This window comes from Microcaecilia unicolor, chromosome 4 (assembly GCF_901765095.1).
Source record: "Microcaecilia unicolor chromosome 4, aMicUni1.1, whole genome shotgun sequence".
NCBI lineage: Eukaryota > Metazoa > Chordata > Amphibia > Gymnophiona > Siphonopidae > Microcaecilia > Microcaecilia unicolor.
The window spans coordinates 226150691-226172982 of record NC_044034.1 but is presented as its reverse complement, the minus strand read 5'-3'; the positions used below and the strand labels follow the sequence as shown (position 1 = coordinate 226172982).

The 22292-nt window shown below is 41.9% G+C and overlaps 1 protein-coding gene across 2 annotated transcripts in view; it reads right to left on the bottom strand.

The window, feature by feature from the left end:
- EPS8L2 (EPS8 like 2) overlaps positions 1-22292 on the bottom strand; it is a 278628-nt gene that overhangs the window by 219628 nt on the left and 36708 nt on the right. Inside the window, exons 1-3 of one of the 2 annotated variants that reach the window (XM_030201299.1) lie at positions 11432-11436; positions 10189-10190; positions 1254-1317 (exon numbers count right to left, since the gene is read on the bottom strand). In XM_030201299.1, coding sequence (XP_030057159.1) covers positions 1254-1297 — 44 coding nt within the window. In that variant the 5' untranslated portion in view covers positions 1298-1317; positions 10189-10190; positions 11432-11436. Of the gene's footprint in view, positions 1-1253; positions 1318-10188; positions 10191-11431; positions 11437-22292 lie in introns of those variants that run through there. The other variant, XM_030201298.1, reaches the window with a different exon arrangement.

Genomic DNA, 22292 nt, shown 5'->3' with positions numbered 1-22292 from the left:
CACCCAACCCAAAAATAAAATCTTCATTTATGAGGAGCAATGTCTAAGCATGAATATAGCATTCTCACATACAATTCAGCTACACCCGCTCCTCAAAATCCCTTAACATTTAATTTATCACACATTGATATTCAAAAGGTTTGTTTGGTTGAACAATCTTCATGGCTAAATTCTCCAGCTCCTTCCTCCCCAAATCACTGATCATTTGAAATTCATTTGGGTAAGTCATAGTTGGCTTAATTCTATATTTGACGTTCACAACCAAATGTGGACATTTTGGCATGCACCTAATTTCTGTACGCAATTTAAATGCATAAGCCAATTAGTGCCGATAATTGAGAACTAATCAATTAACAGCACTAATTGGCATCAATTAAAATTTACACACATTTTTAGGTGCTGGGATCCACACGATCCGAAAAGGGGGCACGGGCAGATTGGGGGTGTTCCTGGAATTTACACGCAGTTCTCCATGGCTGTGTAGCTAGATGATCAACTGTCCAAGGAGAACTGCCGTTACACGTAAGTAACTTATTTTTCTCCATGGGTAGTTTAATCATCTAGCCACACAGCTAAAGTGACGTCTAGGTGATAACTGTCTTTACAGTAAAGCAACTTATTTTTCTCAAAGGACAGTGTGATCTAGCCACACAGCTGAAGTGACACCTGGGTGACATTACTGACCCTGCTGGATCAGTAACATCATACAGAATCCATTTCAGCTGTGTGGCTAGATGATCAACTGTCCAAGGAGAACTACCGTTACAGGTAAGCAACTTATTTTTTAAATAAAATAATGGCGATCCTTACATAATTTAGGCGCAAGAATGCACATTAAGTCTTACTTGGTATAAATCCTCACATGTAAAATTGGGCGTGGATATAGAACAGCACTTAGCATGAAATGTTATCAGTGCTGCTTTTTTGGCACCATATATAGAATTTTGGCCAGTGTGTGCACAATCTACCCAGATATAAGCGGCTGTATTGAGGACATCCCCAAAGCACATTTTAACTTTAGCCAATCAGAGCTGATATTCTGCACTAGTCAGCCAAATAATTTTCCTAAAGTTACTGGAGACCAGATATTCATTCTATATTGATACAGGCTGAATATCTAGATGATGCTGTCCAGTTAAATTAACTTTCCCACTCAGTGTTTATTGAACATGGATCTCTCATTCGTACCAGCCTCCAGGCTATTTCCACTACCTGCAGTACATAGATTTATATTAAAAAACGCTCCAGCTTACTTTGAGGAACCTGGGAAGCTGCTTGTAGATCCACTCAGACTCATGTTACTTCCTAGATGTTCACCTGCAAGACAACAAAGTCTATAAATTATAGAGAAAGGAAACAAGAAACAACCTATGGGACTAGCAAAACTAGGCATGCACAGGAATAAAGAAAAGTAAAAAAAGAATTCTAGCAGTAAGAAGACCAGAAAAAAAAAAAAAAATCAACAGATGAATAGCTCAGGGAATTCATATAAGTATACGGAGTATTTACCATCTACAACTGAATGGTTCAGAAAATGGGCACGAGGCAACCAAATGTTTAGCATCTACAGCTGAACATCTCAGGGGAGGGGCACAAGGCTAGGGAGCCTTTAACATCTATGGCTGAACAGCTCAAGAGAGAGGGCGAGAGGCTACGGAGCCTTTAACATCTATGGCTGACTGGCTCAGAGGACTGTCTGTCCCACGGTTTCCTGAATTCTGTTCCTGTTCTTGCTTCTATCTCCTCCCTTTGGAACTGGTTCCATGCATTCATTACTTTTACCGTTAAAAAATATTTTCTAATGTTACTAAGGGGCGAAGTTATCAACGTGGACTACCGTTAAGATGTGTTATTTAACATTAACTCGTGCTATATTAGCATAGGTCCAATTTTGTGCCAAGAGACCTAGAGGGTCAATATTCAAAGCGATTTAACCAACCAGAAACGGCCTCTGGCCGGTTGCTAACCGGTCATTTTCAGCGGAACTGAACCGGTTAGTGCTGCTGAAAATGACCGGTTAGTGCTTAATGACCAGTTAGTGCTTACAGCAAAATCACCTATTTTGGGGGCATTTCAGGGGCAGAGTTGACACTTGGCCAGTTAAGTGCTGATATTCAGTCCTAATTGGCCAGGTTAACTGCATAAATCGGACCGCATAAAAGTCAGTCCTACCTTTATGTGGTGCCCCATATCCAGTTATGTGCTGATCACCACACTTAACCAGCTCCAGAAACCTGGAAATTCAATGCCGAATCCTGGACACGGCCTGGCATTGAATTTCTGGACATAATTCCAGAGACAGTCAACAAAATGATAAGCACTGCTGGCTGAATATTGACTCCTAGTTATTAATAATTTTTTTTTGTTACATTTGTACCCCGCGCTTTCCCACTCATGGCAGGCTCAATGCGGCTCTTGGGATTAACAGTAAAATAACACATCTTAACGATAGCCCACGTTGATAACTTCCCCCTGCACTTACAAGTGTAAAATTCCAATGAGAATACATGTGTAACTATTTACAAGTGCATATCTACAGCCTGCTTAGATTTCAAAGAGGAACATTCTGGATGTGGTGTGGGTGGACTTTAAAACATAACTGTACTTTCCATTTTACACATACTTCAAAACTTTGAATCAAGCATAAGCGTAAATAACTGCTAGTTTGAGCCTCGGGTTTCAATATGATTGAGGCAGTTATACTTCTCCCACTGGTTTTAAAAACCACTTAAAAAACCCAAACAAAATCATGAATTATGAGCAGAACTCATCCTGCACGAGGCAGATGCAGCCATAGACACCAGCTCAGCGGCTGCTGGGGCTACCAGGGCATCCCAGATATTTTTTCCTGGCACAAAAGCTAAAAGCTTCAGGATACAGGGCTGCAGGGGAAAGCAGGAAGGAAGGCTGGTGTCTCCTAAGCTACTGTTCCTGCCTCCCCCTGAGACCTATTGGCTGACTAAGGAAAGTCTGATCACTGTGCTAACAGGAGGAGCAGAGAAAGTAGCAATGCAGGCCAGAGAGGCTTCTTGCCTTTGGTCTACCATAGAGAGGGGAAGACATAACATAGTAACATAGTAGATGGCGGCAGAAAAAGACCTGCACGGTCCATCCAGTCTGCCCAACAAGATAAACTCATATGTGCTACCTTTTGTGTATACCCTACTTTGATTTTTACCCAGTGGTGTGCTGGAGCAGGCTCTCACAGGCTCGCAAGAGCCGGTTGTTAAGTTTTTAAGAATTTTGGGAGCCGGTTGTTAAAATAGGGCCCTCCATGGCTACTTTAACAACTGGCTCCCAAAATATGGGCTTGGGCCCCCTGCTGAATTCTCTTTTACTTTGCTGGTGGGGATGCTGAGCCCTGCCAGCCAAGTAAATAGACTGCTGCTGCTCCCCGCTCCTTGTTTCCAGCTCTGAGCAGCAGGCTGGGACTTCTCCAGCATGTGTGAGAAGTTTCAGCATGCTGCTCAGAGCAAGACGTTGGGAGTAGTGGCAGTCCATTTATTGGCTGCCAGCAAAGGTATGCCTAGCGTGCCCACACGAAGGGAGGGAGGAGAGAGAGAGGCAAGTATTGCTCCCCCCACCCCAGCCACCCCTAGCCCTTCCAACTGCAGAACTGGCTACGTCTGAAGAAAGAGCCTGTTAAAAATTTACCAGCACACCCCTGTTTGTACCTGTCCTCTTCAGGGCACAGACCGTATAAGTCTGCCCAGCACTATCCCCGCCTCCCAACCACCAGCCTCGCCTCCCACCACCGGCTCTGGCACAAACCGTATAAGTTTGCCCAGCACTATCTCCGCCTCCCAACCACCAGTCCCGCCTCCCACCACTGGCTCTGCCACCCGATCCTTACTAAGCTCCTGAGGATCCATTCCTTCTGCACAGGATTCCTTTATGTTTATCCCATGCATGTTTGAATTCCTTTACCGTTTTCATTTCCACCACCTCCCGTGGGAGGGCATTCCAAGCATCCACCACTCTCTCCGTGAAAAAATACTTCCTGACACTTTTCTTGAGTCTGCCCCCCTTCAATCTCATTTCATGTCCTCTCGTTCTACCGCCTTCGCATAAAGGTACCTGTACCTGGAAATAAGAGTTCCTTACCTGTAATGGTAGTTCTCCATGGATAGATCATCTTCTAGCCACACAGATGAATGATGTCAGACTGACCCGGTCCTTCTGCAAGCTTTGCAAACTTTAGAAGCCTGCTGTGCATGTCCCTAACTTCCCGCCCAAACAGAAAGTATATATAGTAGATAAGAAAATTGAGGTAAGGGGCGTGGTTAAGTAGCAATCAACAACTCAGGGAGGGAGAGACTATGTGGCTAGAAGATCTTCTATCCATGGAGAACTATTACAGGTAAGGAACTTTTATTTCTCCATGAACTAGAAGATCTTGTAGCCACACAGATGAAGACTTCCAAGCTGTACATAGGTAGAATATAAAAATGTACATTATATTCAAAATAATGTGGAAATAAAATGTAGGATTCCTTATGTCTGGTGGAAGAGGCCAGTTGTCGGTTCGGAAGCTGGAAGCCAATACAGCTTGATAGAAACTGAAATCAGCTGGCGAAGTAGTATCCAACCAGTAGTGTGGAGTAAAAGTATGGACAGAGGAAACCGTTGCTGTTTGACAAATGTCTATCATGGAGGCCTGATGTAGATGAGTCGTGGGGGAGCCATTGCTTGAAGTCTTTGAGTGGTTACATCTGGAATGGTTTGAGGAGTTTGAGTACTATTGTTCTGGTAGCAAAAGTGCATACAACTTGCAATCCAGTGCGATACTGTATGCTTACTAACTGGTTTAGAGTGACCAGAATTAACTGACAGAAATAACTGAGAAAGCCTATTAAGGGAAGCAGTACCTTCAAGGTACATAGTATGTACTCTTGCTCAGTCAAGTGTGTGCAACTGTTGTTGTCTGAGTGATGAGGTGGAGGAAAAAAAATACTGGTAAAATGATGTATTTGTTAAGATGAAATGAGGAAGTAAGTTCAACAGTGGTATGGTTGTGTTGAGGTATGCTCCTACAAATGCCAACCTCTGTGTCGGAATGAGGTAGGATTTGTTGTAGTTGATCAGAAAACCTAACTCAGAAAGTAGTTGACTTGTGAGATCCAATGCTGTCAGATTTTTTTTTCCTGGACAATCTGCTACAATGAGCCAAATCTAGATAAGGGAATAGAATTTATGCCAGGCGTGCCAGTACGCCACTTGGTGAATATTCTGGGAGTCTTCCTACGACTGGAAGGTCAGACAGGAGAAGATTGTCAAAAAGAAGATGTTTGCTTTGGTTGGACTGAAGACGTAACCTTTTGATTTCTTTTATCTCTTGAGGTCCTTGGTTTATTTTACAATTATACGATGATCTGTCAGAGACATAAGCTCTACGTTGTTGGAAATGGGATTTTGATGAATAATAAGGCCACATTTTGTAATTGGATCTTTGATGGTGTTGTTTATCAGATTTCAGGGTGTCCAAGGTAGTACAATCAACCCTGAAGCCTTCTACCAATTCCTTAATCTTATCACCAAATAAAGAATTTCCCGCACATGGAGCATCAGCTACTTTGTCAAAAACATCTTCACTTAAGACCTGAAACTCACAGCCAGGCTGCACTACAGGAGGCAATGGCAGAAGCTGCACCTCAATAGAGGTATCATAATTTTTGTGGGTAGCTCTAATCATCCGTTTGGAACAAATCTTCTAAATTAGACATGATGGTGAGAAAAACAGCTTTTCATGAGGTATCATAGATTGTAGCTTTGCAAGCTTATCCATAATAGTGTACAAGTATTCTACATGACGGAAAGTATGAACTAAGATGCAAGCTGAGAGCATTGCAGACTGAAAAAAAATCAGCGTGCCATAACATCCATAATTTTAAATCTTTGGGGAGTGGAAGATTCATGAAATCTTTTTGTGTTTTGTTTCTTCTTACGGCAGAATGAACAACTAAACATGCATGTGGTAGTTGCTGTTTACCAAATCCCAATACATCTTCAACTTTGTATTTCTTATCTAATGCCCTCTGTGTAGGACAGATGGAATATGGCATTAGACACAGCTTTTGATAATGTTCTTTAAGAACTGGAGCAACTGGAAGGGCTACTGTTTCTTTAGAGACATTGAGATATTTTGCTGCTGTCCATTTATCACAGATTGGGTTGTTCCTGAAGGGGTAACATAGTAGATGGCGGCAAAGACCTGTACGGTCCATCCAGTCTGCCCAACAATATAAACTGATTACATGTGGTATGAAGTGTTACAAAATATGTATACCTGTTCTTCATTTATCCTTGCCATTTTTAGGGCATAGACCATAGAAGTCTGCCTGGCACGGGCCTTGTTCTAAAATTTCTGAAGTTGTTGTCAAAGCACCCAAAAAGCTCCACTCCGGCCCATCCAAATCTACTTAGCCTCCATTAGGGCACAAACTGTAGAAGTCAGCCCAGCAGCGCTTTTCCTACCTAATCTCCCCTAAGCTTCTTTGTATCCAGTCCTTCCATACAGGATTCCTTGCATTTGTCCCACACATTTTTGAATACCGATACCATTTTTTATCTCCGCCACCTCCCCTGGGAGGGCAGTCCTGGTATCTACCACCCTCTTAGTGGAAAAAAAATATACTTCTTGACATTATTCCTGAGCCTGCCTCTTTCAATTTCAATTCATGTCCTCTAGTTCTACCACCTTTCCGTCTCTGGAAAAGGATTGTTTACAAATTAATACTTTTCAAATATTTGAAGGTCTGTATCATATCATCTCTGTTTCTCCTTTCCTCCAGTGTATACACGTTTATGTCAGCAAATCTTTCCATGTACGTCTTGCTGCCTAAACCCCCTACCATTTTTGTTGCTTTTCTCTGAACCGCTTCAAGTTTTTTTTACATCCTTAGCAAGATAAGGCCTCCAAAATTGAACACAATACTCCAAGTGGGGCCTCACCAGTGACATGTACAGGGGCATCAATGCCTCCTTTCTTCTGCTGGTTATACTCCTCTCTACACAGCCTAGAATCCGCCTGGCCGCGGCCACCACCTTGTCGCAATGTTTTGTCACCTTGAGATCTTCAGACACCATCACCACAAGGTCCCTTTCCTGAGCAGAGCTTACCAATCTCTCCCCTCCTATTCAGTACATCTCTTTTGTATTTCTGCACCCCAAGTGCATCACTCTGCACTTCTTGGCATTAAGGTTTAACTGCAAGAGTCTTGACCATTCTTCTAACATTTGGAGATATCTTCTCTCGGTTTCTACTCCCTCCAGGGTATTCACTTTGTTAGCTATCTTCGTGTCATCTACAAAAAGGCATTCTAACCCTTCTGCAATGTCTTGCACAAATATATTAAAGAGAATTGGGCCCAGTACAGACACTTCAGGCACTCCACTACTCACCTTCCTTTCCTCCGAACAGATTCCATTTATCACCACCTTCTGCCGCCTGTTGGTCAACCAGTTTTCAATCCAGTTCACCACTTTGGGTCCTATGTTCAGCCCTCTCAGCTTACTCATGAGTCTTATTTGAGAGACTGTAGGAAAGGTTTTGCTGAAATCTAAGTAGATTACATCTATCACACGTCCTTCATCCAGTTCTTTGGTCACCCAGTCAAAGAAGTCAATCAGATTAGTTTGGCAGGATTTTCCTTTGGTAAAGCCATGTTGCCTCAGATCTTGTAACCCACTGGCTTCTAGAAAGTCCACTATCTTTTCCTTTAGCAGTGATTCCATTATTTTTCCTACCACCAACATGAGGCTTACCTGCCTGTAGTTTTCTACTTCTTCCCCATGACAAAGGACCACATCTGCTCGTCTCCAATCCCTCGGTACCTTTCCAGTCTCTAAAGATCTATTAAATAAATCTTTAAGAGGTCCCACTGGACTTCTATGAGCTCCCTCAGTACCCTGGGATGTATCCCATTTGGCCCCAAACCTTTGTCCACTTTCAGATTTTCAAGACATTTATAAAATGCTTTCTTCCGTGAACAGCATAATATCTACTCCATTTCCAGATATACCTTCTGCCACTGACTGCAGTCCTTTTCAAGGATTTTCTTCCATGAACACCAAAGAAAAATATTTGTTTAGCATGTTCGCTTATCCTCATCACTCTCCACATTGCTATTCTCGATATCTTTCAGTCTTGTAATTCAATTCCTATTTTTTCTCCTTTCCGCAATATATCTAAAAAAGGTCTTATCACCTCTCTTTACCTCTTTAGCCATTTTGTCGTCCACTACGCTTTCGCTAGCCGGGTGGAGAACCTACTATATTAGCCAATTTGAGAAGAAATTTGGAGTAAAAAATATCTTCTGTAGAAATAGGATTGTCCTTAGGAGGAGAATGAGTGATTGAAGAAGGTTTAAATCTAGTAGTAGATTGTTGATGCTCAGGTGATGGAGCAGGAGAACACACTGAATGTCCTACAGAAGAAACTGGTGAATGAGGAAGAGATTCATCCTCTTTAGGTTGTGAGGAAGAGATAGACCAATCATTTGTTCTTGAGAATGTTGATCAAGCTGATTCTGTAAATTAGGGTTTGACTGTGTAGCCTGAACAGATGGCAGAGATGATGCTTATACACACATTGTAGTCAGTGGCATACCGAGGGCGGGGTGGTGGGCGGCGGTCCGCCCCGGGTGCGCGCTGCAGGAGGGGTGCAGGGAGCAGCTGTGCGGCTGTCAGCTCCACTGGTTCCCTGCTCCCTCTGCTCCGGAACAGGAAGTAACAGCAGAGGGAGCAGGGAACCAGCAGAGCCGACAGCTGCACAGCTGCTCCCTGTACCCCTCCTGCAGTGTGCACCTGGGGCGGATCACCCCCACCACCCCGCCCAGATGGCAGCTGACCAAGGAACACCACTGGTTGTAGTTTTTTTTGCTGCTGGAGAAAAAGTGATAAATTTAATAATTCTGATGGTATATTAAGAATCAGACTGCTGATTATGAGAACTTTCATAAAATTAAGTTGAGGATGAGGGAGACTTTGCATTAGAAGTGGTTGAATGAGTAGAGAATCTTGAGAAAATTAAAGAGTCATGGGATAGGAGGCAAGGTTCTGGTGTGGATTAGAAATTTGATTATAGACAGAAAACAGAGGGTAGGGTTAAATGATCATTTCTCTCAATGGAGGAGGGTGAACAGTGGACTGCCACAGGGATTAGTACTGGGACCGGTGCTAATTAACATATTTATAAATAATATGGAAATCAGAACGAGTGAGGTGATTACATTTGTAGATAACATAAAAACTATTAAAGGTTGTTAAAACACAAGCGGATTGTGAAATATTGCAGGAAGACCTTAGGAAATTAGAAGGGTGGGCATCCAAATGGCAGACAAAATTTAATGTGGACAAATGCAAAGTGATGCACATTGGAAAGAATAATCTGAATCATAGTCCACCTTGGGGTTCAGCACTCAAGAAAAAGATCTAGGTGTCATTGTAGATCATACGCTGAAATCTTCTGCTCAATTTGCGGCAGCAGCCAAAAAAGCAAACAGGATGTTAGGAATTATTAGGAAACAGATGGTGAATAAGACTGAAAATACTATAATGCCTCTGTATCACTCTATGGTGTGACCTCGCCTTGAGTACTGCATTCAGTTCTGGTCACCGTATCTCAAACAACAACAACAACAAAAAAAAAGAGATATAGTGGAATTAGAAAAGGTTCAAACAAGAGCGACCAAAATGATACAGGGGATGGAACTCCTCTCATATGAGAAAAGGCTAAAGAGGTTAGGCCTCTTCAGCTTGGAAACGAGAAGGACGAGGGGAGATATGACTGAGGTCTACAAAATCCTGAGTGGTGTTGAACAAGTAGAAGTAAATCGATTTTTTACTCGTTCCAAAAGTACAAAAAAACTAGAGCAGACAGAAACAAAAAAAAGGCAAAGATCTGCCACAGAAATGGCAAATCAAAAGAAAAAAAGCAGATCAAAAAAGACAAAAAAAATAGAACAGGAGGGTAACAGAAGAAGTGGTTTATTACAAGTTACCCGACGTGGCCACGTTTCGCCCTCAGGCTGCGTCAGGGGTAAAAAAACTAATAGGGGTAAAAAGCAAAGTGAACCCCTAAATGTAGTCATACAACCACCTGGCTGCTGTGGTTCCGATTCACAGGTATGAGGAGAAGGTGTATGCTATAGGCCGTCACTCCTTCCCTCTGGGTAACTTGTAATAAACCACTTCTTCTGTTACCCTCCGGTTCTATTTTTTTTGTCTTTTTTGATCTGCTTTTTTTCTTTTGATTTGCCAAAAAAACTAGAGGACACTCAAGGAAGTTACATGGAAATACTTTTAAAACAAATAGGAGTAAATACTTTTTTACTCAACAAATAGTTAAGCTCTGGAACTCTTTGCCGGAGGATGCAGTAACAGCGGTTAGCATATCTGGGTTTAAAAAAGGTTTGGACAACTTCCTGGAGAAAAAGTCCATAGTCTGCTATTGAGGCAGACCTGGGGAAGCAACTGCTTGTCCTGGGATTGCAGCATGGAGTGTTGCCACAATTTGGGTTTCTGCCAGGTATATGTGATTGGCCACTGTTTGGAAAACAGGATACTGGGCTAGATGGACCATTGGTCTGACTCAGTATGGCTACTCTTATGTTCATTTTGCTGGTGCCGATACCTAATGTTAGGCACGCAAGTGCAGACTTCCACTAGAATTCTATAACATAGTAACATAGTAACATAGTAGATGATGGCAGAAAAAGACCTGCACGGTCCATCCAGTCTGCCCAACAAGACAAACTCATATGTGCTACTTTTTGTGTATATCTTACCTTGATTTGTAACTGTCATTTTCAGGGCACAGACCGTATAAGTCTGCCAAGCACTATCCCCGCCTCCCACCACCGGCTCTGGCACAGACCGTATAAGTCTGGCCAGCACTATCCCCGCCTCCCAACCACCAGCCCAGCCTCCTACCACCAGCTCTGCCACCCAATCTCGGCTAAGCTCCTGAGGATCCATTTCTTCTGAACAGGATTCCTTTATGTTTATCCCACGCATGACAGTTCTGTGCACAACTACCATTACAGAACTCGCATTCAGTGCACATCATCCTGCTGCCTAATTTTAGGCCATCTATAGAGAATTACCCTCTTAATGTCACTCTTGGATTGGTGTGTTTTTGTGTGACCTAGCTGCACAATGTAAGCATAAAATGTACCTTAGAGATTCCTGAGTTCCTTTCTCTTTTATATCAGAGTCCAGCAGAAAGCTAGTGGACAATATGTAGTTTGTTTTTGCTAAATTGTGGAATGGTTTATCCATTTCTTTTCCTCTCTTTTTGGATTGTATCATTTTGTTTAAAATTAAAAAAAAAAAAAAGAACTTGCCAAACTGGATTAATTTCTATCTAGATAGCCAACAGTACCAAGGTCCTGCTGTACTAATCATCAATTGAAACATGAATATAACATACATAGCTGAAGAGGGACCTCAAGGGATGAGGCTGCAACCTCCTGAGACACCCCAATTAAAACAGCATCAGCATCTAAAGAGGAACCCCAGGGATGGAAAATTTTGAAAATAGATTTCTAACTGCAATGATCAGTGTATCCCAAGTACAAGCCCAAGCTGGGGTGGTCTGGGACAGAGCCAGGAGTTTTCTGGGCACTGATGATATTCAGCAGTATCTGAATAGCTATTCAGTTAACTTAGGACAGCAAAAGGGCTGTTCTATGTAACTGGGTGGCTCTCCGGGTCCCACTGCTAAATATCAGTGTACCTGGGTAACGCCTAGCAGCCGCACTAAATTCACATGTTCTTACAATGCTATCCTGGATAATATTCTGCCAGTTCAACGCTCAGTGTTGGTTGGGATGGTGAAGGGATCCATAGACATGCAGTAGCACAATCTTCATCCTTTCCTATCGCAGTATTGTATTTCCCTTATTTTAAACCGCTTAAATGGTGTTTGCCGACAGCTGGTATATCAACTATATAATAAACTTGGATACTTCACAGTAGGCAGACAAGGGCCAGAGCTCAATATTTTTTATTTTTCTTACATTTGTACCCCGCGCTTTCCCACTCAATGCAGCAGGCAATGGAGGGTTAAGTGACTTGCCCACAGTCACAAGGAGCTGCCTGTGCTGGGAATCAAACTCAGTTCCTCAGTTCCCCAGGACGAAAGTCCACCACCCTAACCACTAGGCCACTCCTCCACTTGATCTAATTCAGTTGGCGATGGCTAGCATTTAAAACAAACAAAAAAAAAAAACCCACTGGCAGCCGCCAGATGAATATTGTCCCCAAAGAGAATTCAAGAAAGCATGGGACATGCATAAAGGAGGGATTGTAGAGCTTAGTAATTGGTATAGATGGGCAGACTAGAACAGCCATATGGCCTTTCTCTGCTGTCATTTTCTGTTTGTGTTTCTGTGCAGTTGGCCCGGTGTTATTATCAAGGCAGGGCTGATGTAGTGACAGGAGGCTGTGAGGAGGTGCCTGTCTCAGAGTACACAGCCCCGCAGTATGCCTGGAATGGTAGGAATGCAGAGGTGTGAGACCAGTTTCTGTAACTTGAGGTGCAGGCCCGCCTGCTCTAATATTCTAAGTGTCCTTCAACACTACAATTACTCACTGAGGACACATGATACAGGGCTCCAAGGCTCTCTGAAGCTGTTTAGCAACCAGAGCACCTAAGAAACCAAAGCGGGTGGAGTGAGAGAGGGCAATGAGCCATGACTGGGCTTCCTCTGACATTTTTGCCTTGACTCAACAGTCAGCCCTGCCTCTTACTGTTACTCTGCTAGATCGAGGATACCGAAAGAGTGCTGCTTCTTAGGGATGTGCAATTTTAGTGTGCAATTGGTTCATTAGTATACCTTTAAAAAAATGTAGTGTGCACTAAACTAATTTAACACAAGTTAACCTATGGATTAACATGTGTAGAGCTGATTAAAAAAAGTTCTAATATATGTTAAAATGTTATTAATGGGAATGAAAGACCAAAAAACACAGGAAAAGAACTTCAAAAATGACCCAAAAATCTTTTACACGTGCATCACTACTGCTTCTAGTTGACCCCGGGACTGATGGTAACACTACTATTATTATTATTATTGCATTTGTATCCCACCTTATCCCACCTATTTGCAGGCTCAAAGTGGCTTACATAGTTTTGTTATACACAGTTAATCCTGGATGTCAGGTACAATTATTGTTGTGCAGAGATTAATTAGGGGGAGAAGTAGAGAGAAGAAGGAAGGAATTTAGTAGGAATATTAAACGATGGGTTTTCTTAGACGATGGGTTTTCAGAGGTGGATTAGTACAGCTCTGGGTTTTCATTGTAAGCTTTGTTGAAGAAATACGTCTTGAGGGATTTGCGAAAGATAGTTGTTTTGTTGATTGTCTTCAGGTCTCTAGGTAGTGCGTTCCATAACTTCGTGCTCATGTAGGAGAAGGTGGTATCATGCATCGTCTACTACTACAGTCTAGTCTGCTGCTCCACCCTGCACAGAGTTAAAAACACAAAACCCCACACAGCAGGATTCAGCATACATTAATATGCCTTCTATAAATTGCTATTTGTGGGGATTATTACTGTTAGCATACATAATTTAACAAATGATGTGTACCTTTTTTTAAGGTTAAAAAGTTGGCAGAAAATCTGTATGATGGATCATGAAGAAGCACTGGGGTTGACATGATACATCTGTTTCACCTTCTTAACAAGACATGTGCTGAGGTCTGACTTTGTATTATATGAAAATTAAGCAGTAGCACATGGACTGACTACCCTAGCCTCCTGGGTAATTTGTGCGATATGCTTAAGTGACTGGTAAGCGTACTTTTGCTTCTGCCCTTTAAAATCTGCACTACAGAGCCCAAAATGCATCAAAAGGCAGTCATCAAACAGCTAGGCTTGTCCAAAACTTCCTCCCAGGGCACAATTTACTGGGCAGTACTGCCACTGTAGCACCCAGGAGAGAACTCTGTGTCATGTTAATAAGGAATGAGTTGACGTGAGCAAAATTTTTCCGTTACATTACTTTGTGAGCATGTCTTACAGATACAAAACACCGATGTGCATACATGCACGAACACTACACAGGAAGGTTGGAAAATTTTCCATGAACCATGCTCTGTATGATTTCCCTGCTTATTCAACTGTAGAAATAAGACCATAAGCATTGCCACAATGTTTCCAACAGTGGCGAAACCTGGTCACAAATTTATTTATTTATTAGGATTTATTTACCGCCTTTTTGAAGGACTTCACTCAAGATAGTGTACAGCAACAACTCAACATTTTAACAGACAGCATAAGGTGTAAGCAAAGATATAGGTAAAATGAAAAAAGATAATCCCTTATTTTCTTACTCTTTTAAAGAAAGTTGCAAATGTGGTCAGAAGAGTGTATGAATATTATCTTAGGAGTGGATAAATGTGCATGTGCATCTAGCAAGTTAGTTACTTCTTCCATTAACTACTTACTACTTATCATTTCTATAGTGCTACTAGATGTACGCAGTGCTGTACACTTGAACATGAAGAGACAGTCTCTGCTCGACAGAGCTTACAATCTAAACAGGACAAACAAGAGATAAGGGAATATTAAAGTGAGGATGATAAAATAAGGGTTCTGAACAAGTGAATAAAGGTTAGGAGTTAAAAGCCTGGTGGAAGAGCCAAGCTTTCACCTGCTTCCTGAAGTATAGATAGTCTTGGGTTAAGCGGTGCCTTTCAGGGAGTGCATTCCATAGTGTGGGGGCTACACCAGAGAAGGCTCACTTGAGGGTATCACATCCTGTGATGTCCTTTGGAAAGGGTGTAGTTAGAGATACTCCTTGGGAGGACCTTAGTGACCTTGGAGATGTGTAGAGGGCCATTTCCTTTAAAGGCCTTGAAGATTAAACAGTTTTAAATTTGGCCCTGTATTGTACTGGTAGCCAGTGAAGTTTTGCAAAAATAGTGTGACAAGATCCCCCAAAAAAGAATAAAATGTGGAAACTAAAAAGAATAAGACCATTTTTCCAAGGAACATCTTCCGCAACCTGGTACAATCATTGGTACTCTGTCACTTGGACTACTGTAATTCACTCTACGCCGGCTGTAAAGAGCAAATACTCAAAAATCTCCAGACAGCTCAAAACACGGCAGCCAGACTAATATTCGACAAATCAAAATACGAAAGTGCAAAACCCTTACAAGAAAAACTACACTGGCTCCCACTCAAAGAACGCATCACGTTTAAACTCTGTACTTTAGTCCATAAAATCATCCATGGTGACGCCCCAGCCTACATGTCAGACCTAATAGAACTTCCACCCAGGAACGCAAAAATATCTTCTCGCACTTTTCTCAACCTTCACCCACCAAATTGCAAAGGCCTGAAATACAAATTAATGCATGCATCTACCTTCTCCTATATGAGCACGCAGCTCTGGAATGCGTTGCCATGCAACTTGAGAACTGTCTATGAACTGACAAACTTCCGCAAACAATTGAAAACCTATCTCTTCGACAAGATATACTACAAAGAGCAACACATGTAACTATATAACCTCTGACTTATCCAGAAATGTTTTATACTATCTTTTGCTTTATTACTATCATTTAATGCAAAACTGTTATAATAAATGTATGTTCCCCTCTATTTCCCATATCCACGATGAATTGTAAGCCACATTGAGCCCGCAAAAAGGTGGGATAATGTGGGATACAAATGCAATAAATAAATAAATAAATAAAATATGTTGCTTATCCTATGAATAAGAAGTAGGTTTCCCCAAGTCCATCATAATAATGGCTCATGGACGTTTATTTTAGGAACTTGTCCAAACTTTTTTTAAACCCCACTACACTGCTTTTTCTAAATTCTCTGGCAACAAATTCCAGAGCTTAATAGCACATTGAGTAAAGAAATATTTTCTCCAATTTATTTTAAATTTATTACTTAGTAGCTTCATTATGTACCCCCTTAGGCCTTGTATTTTGGAACAGTAAACAAGTGATTGAAGTCTACCCATTCCACGTCACACAGTATTTTACAGACCTCTTTCATAACTCATATAAAGTTATAATAAATGTAAACATACCACTTTAATGGGCTCGCTAGGCAGTTTACAATAAATTAAAATACTGAAACAACTCCCCTCAGCTTTCTCTTCTCCAAGCTGACAAGCTCTAGCCTCTTTAGCCTTTCCTCACAGGTAAATTGTCTGATCCCCTTTAATCATTCTAGTCACCCTTCCCTGTACCTTTTCTAATTCCACTATGTCTTGTTTGAGACACGGTGGCCAAAATTGCACACAATATTCAAGGTATGGTCTCACCATGGAGTGATACAAAGGCATTATAATATCCACATTTGCTCTCCATTCCCTTCTTAATAATTCCTAACATTCTATTTACTTTTTTAGCTGCTGCACCCTGAACAGAGGGTTTCAATATATCATCAATGACGACACCTAAATACTTTTTCTGGGCAGTGACTCTTAATGGGGAACCTTGCACCATGCAGCTATAGTTTTGGGTTCCTCTTCCATGCATCACTTTACAGTTGCTAACACTGTGGAAAAATCATCTTTGATTTTATAGAAAAAAAGCCAAAACAGAGAAGTCCATTTCACTATAATGAACAGATCTTAAACAATTTTTGAAAGAAATTCCCCCTTTAACACATCTAACCCTAACACCCCCCTCAAAAATAAAAAAAATCAAAAGAGTGCTACATAATCGCTTTGTCGAGGAGACCCAAAATGGCTCTAAACATGCATAAAGTTGGTAACTGTTCTCTCCCTTGCCTGAAACATGGTAAGTCACTCTCTCCATTCATTGTAGGTCATGCATAAAATTTTTCCACAATGGAAGTGTAGGTGGCTCAGGGTGTATTCATTGGATTAAAACACATTTGTTAGCAATGAGACAGGCTTCATGCAGAAATACCTCATGCTCAATGAGTTACAGCTCAATCCATTGTTACCATAGCTGAGGATTATACTCATGCATCTTTATGATTTCATGTGTCATTTTCATTAAAAATTAGTCCCCTTATTTTCTAACTCCTGTTACTCTATCCACCTTATTTTCAAAAGAGAAAGACGCCCATATTTTGACCCAAATCGGGAGATGGGTGTCTTTCTCCCGTGGGCGGCCAAATCGGTATAATCGAAAGCCAATTTTGGGCGACTTCAACTGCACTCCGTCGCGGAAACAGCCAAAGTTGACGGGGGCGTGTCGGAGGTGTGGTGAAGGCGGGACTGGGGCGTGGTTATCGTCCAAACAGAAATGGGCGGCTTTCGCCGATAATGGAAAAAAATAGCCGTTTTTAGCAAGAATTTAGGGCACTTTTTTTGGACCCTTTTTTTTCACGAACAAGTCCCAAAAAAGTGCCCTAAATGACCAGATGACCACAGGAGGGAATCGGGGATGACCTCCCCTGACTCCCCCAGTGGTCACTAACCCCCTCCCACCAAAAAAAAAAACAACTTTTAAAACTTTTTATTTCAGCCTGTATGCCAGCCTCAAATGTCATACCCAGCTCCCTGACAGCAGTATGCCGGTCCCTGGAGTAGTTGTTATGCCGGGAAATGAACTTCAGGCAGGCGGACCCAGGCCCATCCCCCCTACCTGTTACACTTGTGCTGGTTAATGCTGAGCCCTCCAAAACCCACTGTACCCACATGTAGGTGCCCCCCTTCACCCCTTAGGGCTATGGTAATGGTGTAGACTTGTGGGCAGTGGATTTGGGGGGAATTTGTGGGGCTCAGCACACAAGGGAAGGGTGCTATGCAGCTGGGAGCTCTTTTACTGTTTTTTTTTAATTATTTGTAAAAGTGCCCCCTAGGGTGCTCGGTTGGTGTCCTGGCATGTGAGGGCGACCAGTGCACTATGAATCCTGGCCCCTCCCATGACCCAATGCCATGGATTTGTTCGTTTTTGGGATGGGTGCCTTCGGTTTCCATTATCGCTGAAAACCGATAGCACCCAGCTGAAAAACGGCCAACTCCTAGGCATTTGCACCGCACAACCCGTATTATCGGAAAAAAGACGGGCGCCCATCTTTTTTTGAAAATATGGTTTGTCCCGTTCACGGAAATAGGCGCCCACAGATATAGGCGCCCATGGAGATGGGCGTTTGCATTCGATTATGCCCCTCCATATGTTCCATTTTTGCTTAAAACCTATGCTATTAAAATGTTTTATATCTCAAATTATCCAAATCTAAACAGGTAACAAAAATCATACATAAAATGCAACATAATCATAATATACAAGAGAAATTAAAAATCAAAGGACAGCTAAACAAAATATAAGAAAAATAAATAAAAATTATAGCAGATTATGATAATCAATCATCCACATCTGTTATATTAAGCAACATAGTCATAATGAATCTTCAGTAATATGCCTTTGAAATAAATACCTTTTAAGTTGCTTTCTAAGTGACATTAGTGAGGTTATTTACTGCAATTCTAGGGAAAGATCATTCCACAAACATCCAGGAAAGGTCCTCCTCTAGTCAGACCTGATAGAATGAGGGTACATCCAATAACAATCTTCACTGATATCTTAAATTCCTACTGGGTCAATAAACTTTTAAACTTTAGAAATAGTAGCTGGAGCATCATTCTGCACAGCTTTGAACAACAGGAAAAGCATCTTAAATTTGACCCACCATATAACCAGAAGCCAAAACAATTTAATAAGTTGGGGAGTCATATTATCTGTTCTATAATACCCCCTTATTACACAGGCAGCAGAGTTTTCTGCAACTTGCAGGGCTGTTAAAGAAGATCTAGGAAGACCACAACAAAGGGCATTAAAGTAGTCTAAAACAAACAAAAACTTTGCATTACCAGATGAAAGTTCTCAGACAATAATTCATTCTTAAATAAATAAAACAACCACAGCAATCTGTAATGTAAAAAGATACAGAAGAATCCAAAATCATACCTTGATTTCTAACTGAATTCAAAATAGGCAAAGTAACGCCCTTAAAATAAAAAATTAAAGAAGGTGGTACTTGTATCACTATATGATAACCAAACAATTTGTGGTTTTTGCCACATTCGAAGATGAGTGATTAGCAGACCTCCATGCTCAAACTGCACACATATAAAGTTTGACCAATTTAAATCCCTCATGTATCCTCTCAGGTACGAGAAAATATTATTGTAAATCATTAGCATATAAACGATAACCAACACCTAAGATTTGCTAAAAGCTTACACACCAGATACACAAAAAGACTACATGACAAAGAAGAAAGTGATGAGCCTTGTGGCATGCTTGAAACCAAAGACATCCAATCTGATTTAAAGTGGGTTTGTACAACTTGAAGCTGACATCTTGCTAAATATGACCTATACCATAAAAGTACCTTATCAGAAATTCAAGATGAAGGCAACCGTGAAAGTAAAAATGTCATGATTTACAGTACCAAATGCAGCAGCAACATCTAGTGAAAAAAACCCCAAAAAAAATCTTTCCCCTCTATCAAAGCCCAACTGTATCTCATCAAGCATTGATATAAAAGGTTTCTGTGCTATGCTTTGAACAAAAAACACATTGAAAGTATGAAGTAAATGATTCTGTTCAACAAAATCAGTAAATTGATGAAAGTACTGCCAAGCTACTGCAGAAGCTCAATGGTAGTTCTCATTTCCGGCGCTACAAAAATATTTATATATTTTTGTAGCGCCAGCGTGTACCTGGCAGTACTGTGCGCTGCCCGGTTACTGACAGGTTAGCGCAGGAGTCCTTACTGCCACCTCAATGGATGGAGGTAAGTGCTCCCTCCCAAATAGCCACGCGGCAAGTGATTCACTTGCTGGACGGCCATTTCTTTAAAAAAAAAAAAAAAAAGAAAGACCTGCCTTTTACCCGCTGCGGTAAAAGCGGGCCTCGGCATACATCAAAAACACGCACCGAAGCCAGCACAGGCCCCTTTTGCCATAGCTTCGAAAAAGAATCCCACAATTTTTTTTTTAAGTTTCATTATAAGCATTTTGTGTATAAGCATCAGAACAGGACTTCTACTGTTGTTTCATTTTCTGCAACTCTCTTTTTTTTTTCTTGCTTCAATTCTGAAGTATACCAGGCATGATAAATTAGCCGTTTAAAAGTAATTATTTCCAAAGGTGCTATTTTCTCCAACACTGATCCAAAGAATCATGACAAAAAATTACCATATCAGACAATGATGTTACATCAAGAGTATTCAACAACAGTACCCATTCTTGTTTTAAAACCTGAAGTTGGTAATCTGGATGTTTAAACTTTCTAGTTACTCTGTTAGGCCTCTTACAAACCCAGAATGGGTTTAAAATTAACCTCCAATAACATCATTTAAAAAAAACCCTAAATCTAAAATATGACCTCCAGAATGAGTAGGGAAAGGGATCATCTGTTTCCAACCCATACATACTAGCATACTATACCATACCATATCTTGTACTGTTGTTCAAATACTTTTACTGCTGTAATTGTCTATTGCCTATGTTCGACTTATTCTTTCCTTACACCACCTTGAGTGAATTTCTTCAAAAGAGCAGTAAATAAATTCTAATAAACAAAATCATTATCCACATTATCCACGAGACACAGCTTCATAATCATGGGCATATTTTCAGATATCAAAGTTTGCAGATCAACACAGAGGCTCTCCCAAAATTGTCTAATCTGATCACAGATGCAATGGAGATAAGTTACCTCACCATGGATACACTTAGCACAATAAGCCGAGTGTCTAGGCCATACTTTAGCTACCCAAGTTGGGGGCATATAAAGTCTGTGCAACAATTTAAAAAGTGTCTCCTGTAACAGTGCCCACTCTCCTCCAGAACCACCTCCAAGAAAATCTTCTGCTGTATACTTTATGCTGCTTATCTCTAACACAGTGGCGTAGCCAGACTGCCAATTTTGGATGGGCCTGAACCTAAAGTGGGTGGGCACAAAATTTTCTCTCTATTCCCCCTTCCCCAGCAAAATTTAGTCACACTAATCAGATGCATTTGTCACATAGGGGTAAAGTGCTGCTTTTCAGTGCATCAGGTTTCAGAAAATGTATTTAAAAGCCTAACACCCTTTTCAATGAGCTTTCAGAGGCCAAAACCTCCTGCCTCAGGTCAGCATGACGCTGTTATGGTATCCTCTCCTGACCTAAGGAAGTAAGTATTGGTCTCTGAAACTTTATTAACACAGGTACCATATTACTTTATCCTAAATTAAAATAAAATTATTTTCTTTACCTTTGTTGTATGGCCATTTACTTTTTCTCACTGTGTTGCTCCCAGTCTCTAGATTCTGCTTTCCTTCGTCTTTCTCTTGCCAGGGTTTCCTGTCCATTCACCACCTATGGCTTTTCATCTTTTCCTCACCATTGTTCTCCACATGCCCCTTCCTCTTATTCTCCAGTCTTTCCCTACTCTGTCCTCTCCCTCTTTCCATCCAGCAGCTCCCCTCTTTCTTTTGCATCCAGCGTCTCCTTTTTCTCCCTACCCTTCCATCCAGTGTCTTCCCTCTTTCTCTCCTCATCCTTCCACCCATCTACCCTCTCTCCTGATCCTTCCATCTAGTGTCTCTATCTCTCTACCCTTTTCTGTTCAGTCTCCCCTCTCTCTCTCTCTCCACATCCTTCCAGTCTCTCCCCTTTCTCTCTGCATCCTTCCATCCATCTCCCCTCTTTCTCTCCCTATCCTCCCATGTCCAGCGGCTCTCTCCCTTCCCTCCTGTCCCTTCTTCCTCTCCCTCCCATGTCCCAGCAGCTCTCTCCCTTCCCTCCAGTCCCTTCTTCCTCTCCCTCCCATGTCCCAGCAGCTCTCTCCCTTCCCTCCAGTCCCTTCTTCCTCTCCCTCCCATATCCAGTAGCTCTCTCCCTTCCCTCCAGTCCCTTCTTCCTCTCCCTCCCATGTCCCAGCAGCTCTCTCCCTTCCCTCCAGTCCCTTCTTCCTCTCCCTCCCATGTCCCAGCAACTCTATCCCTTCCTTCCAGTCCCTTCTTCCTCTCCCTCCCATGTCCCAGCAGCTCTCTCCCTTCCCTCCAGTCCCTTCTTCCTCTCCCTCCCATGTCCCAGCAGCTCTCTCCCTTCCCTCCAGTCCCTTCTTCCTCTCCCTCCCATATCCAGTAGCTCTCTCCCTTCCCTCCAGTCCCTTCTTCCTCTCCCTCCCATGTCCCAGCAGCTCTCTCCCTTCCCTCCAGTCCCTTCTTCCTCTCCCTCCCATGTCCCAGCAGCTCTCTCCCTTCCCTCCAGTCCCTTCTTCCTCTCCCTCCCATGTCCCAGCAACTCTCTCCCTTCCCTCCAGTCCCTTCTTCCTCTCCCTCCCATGT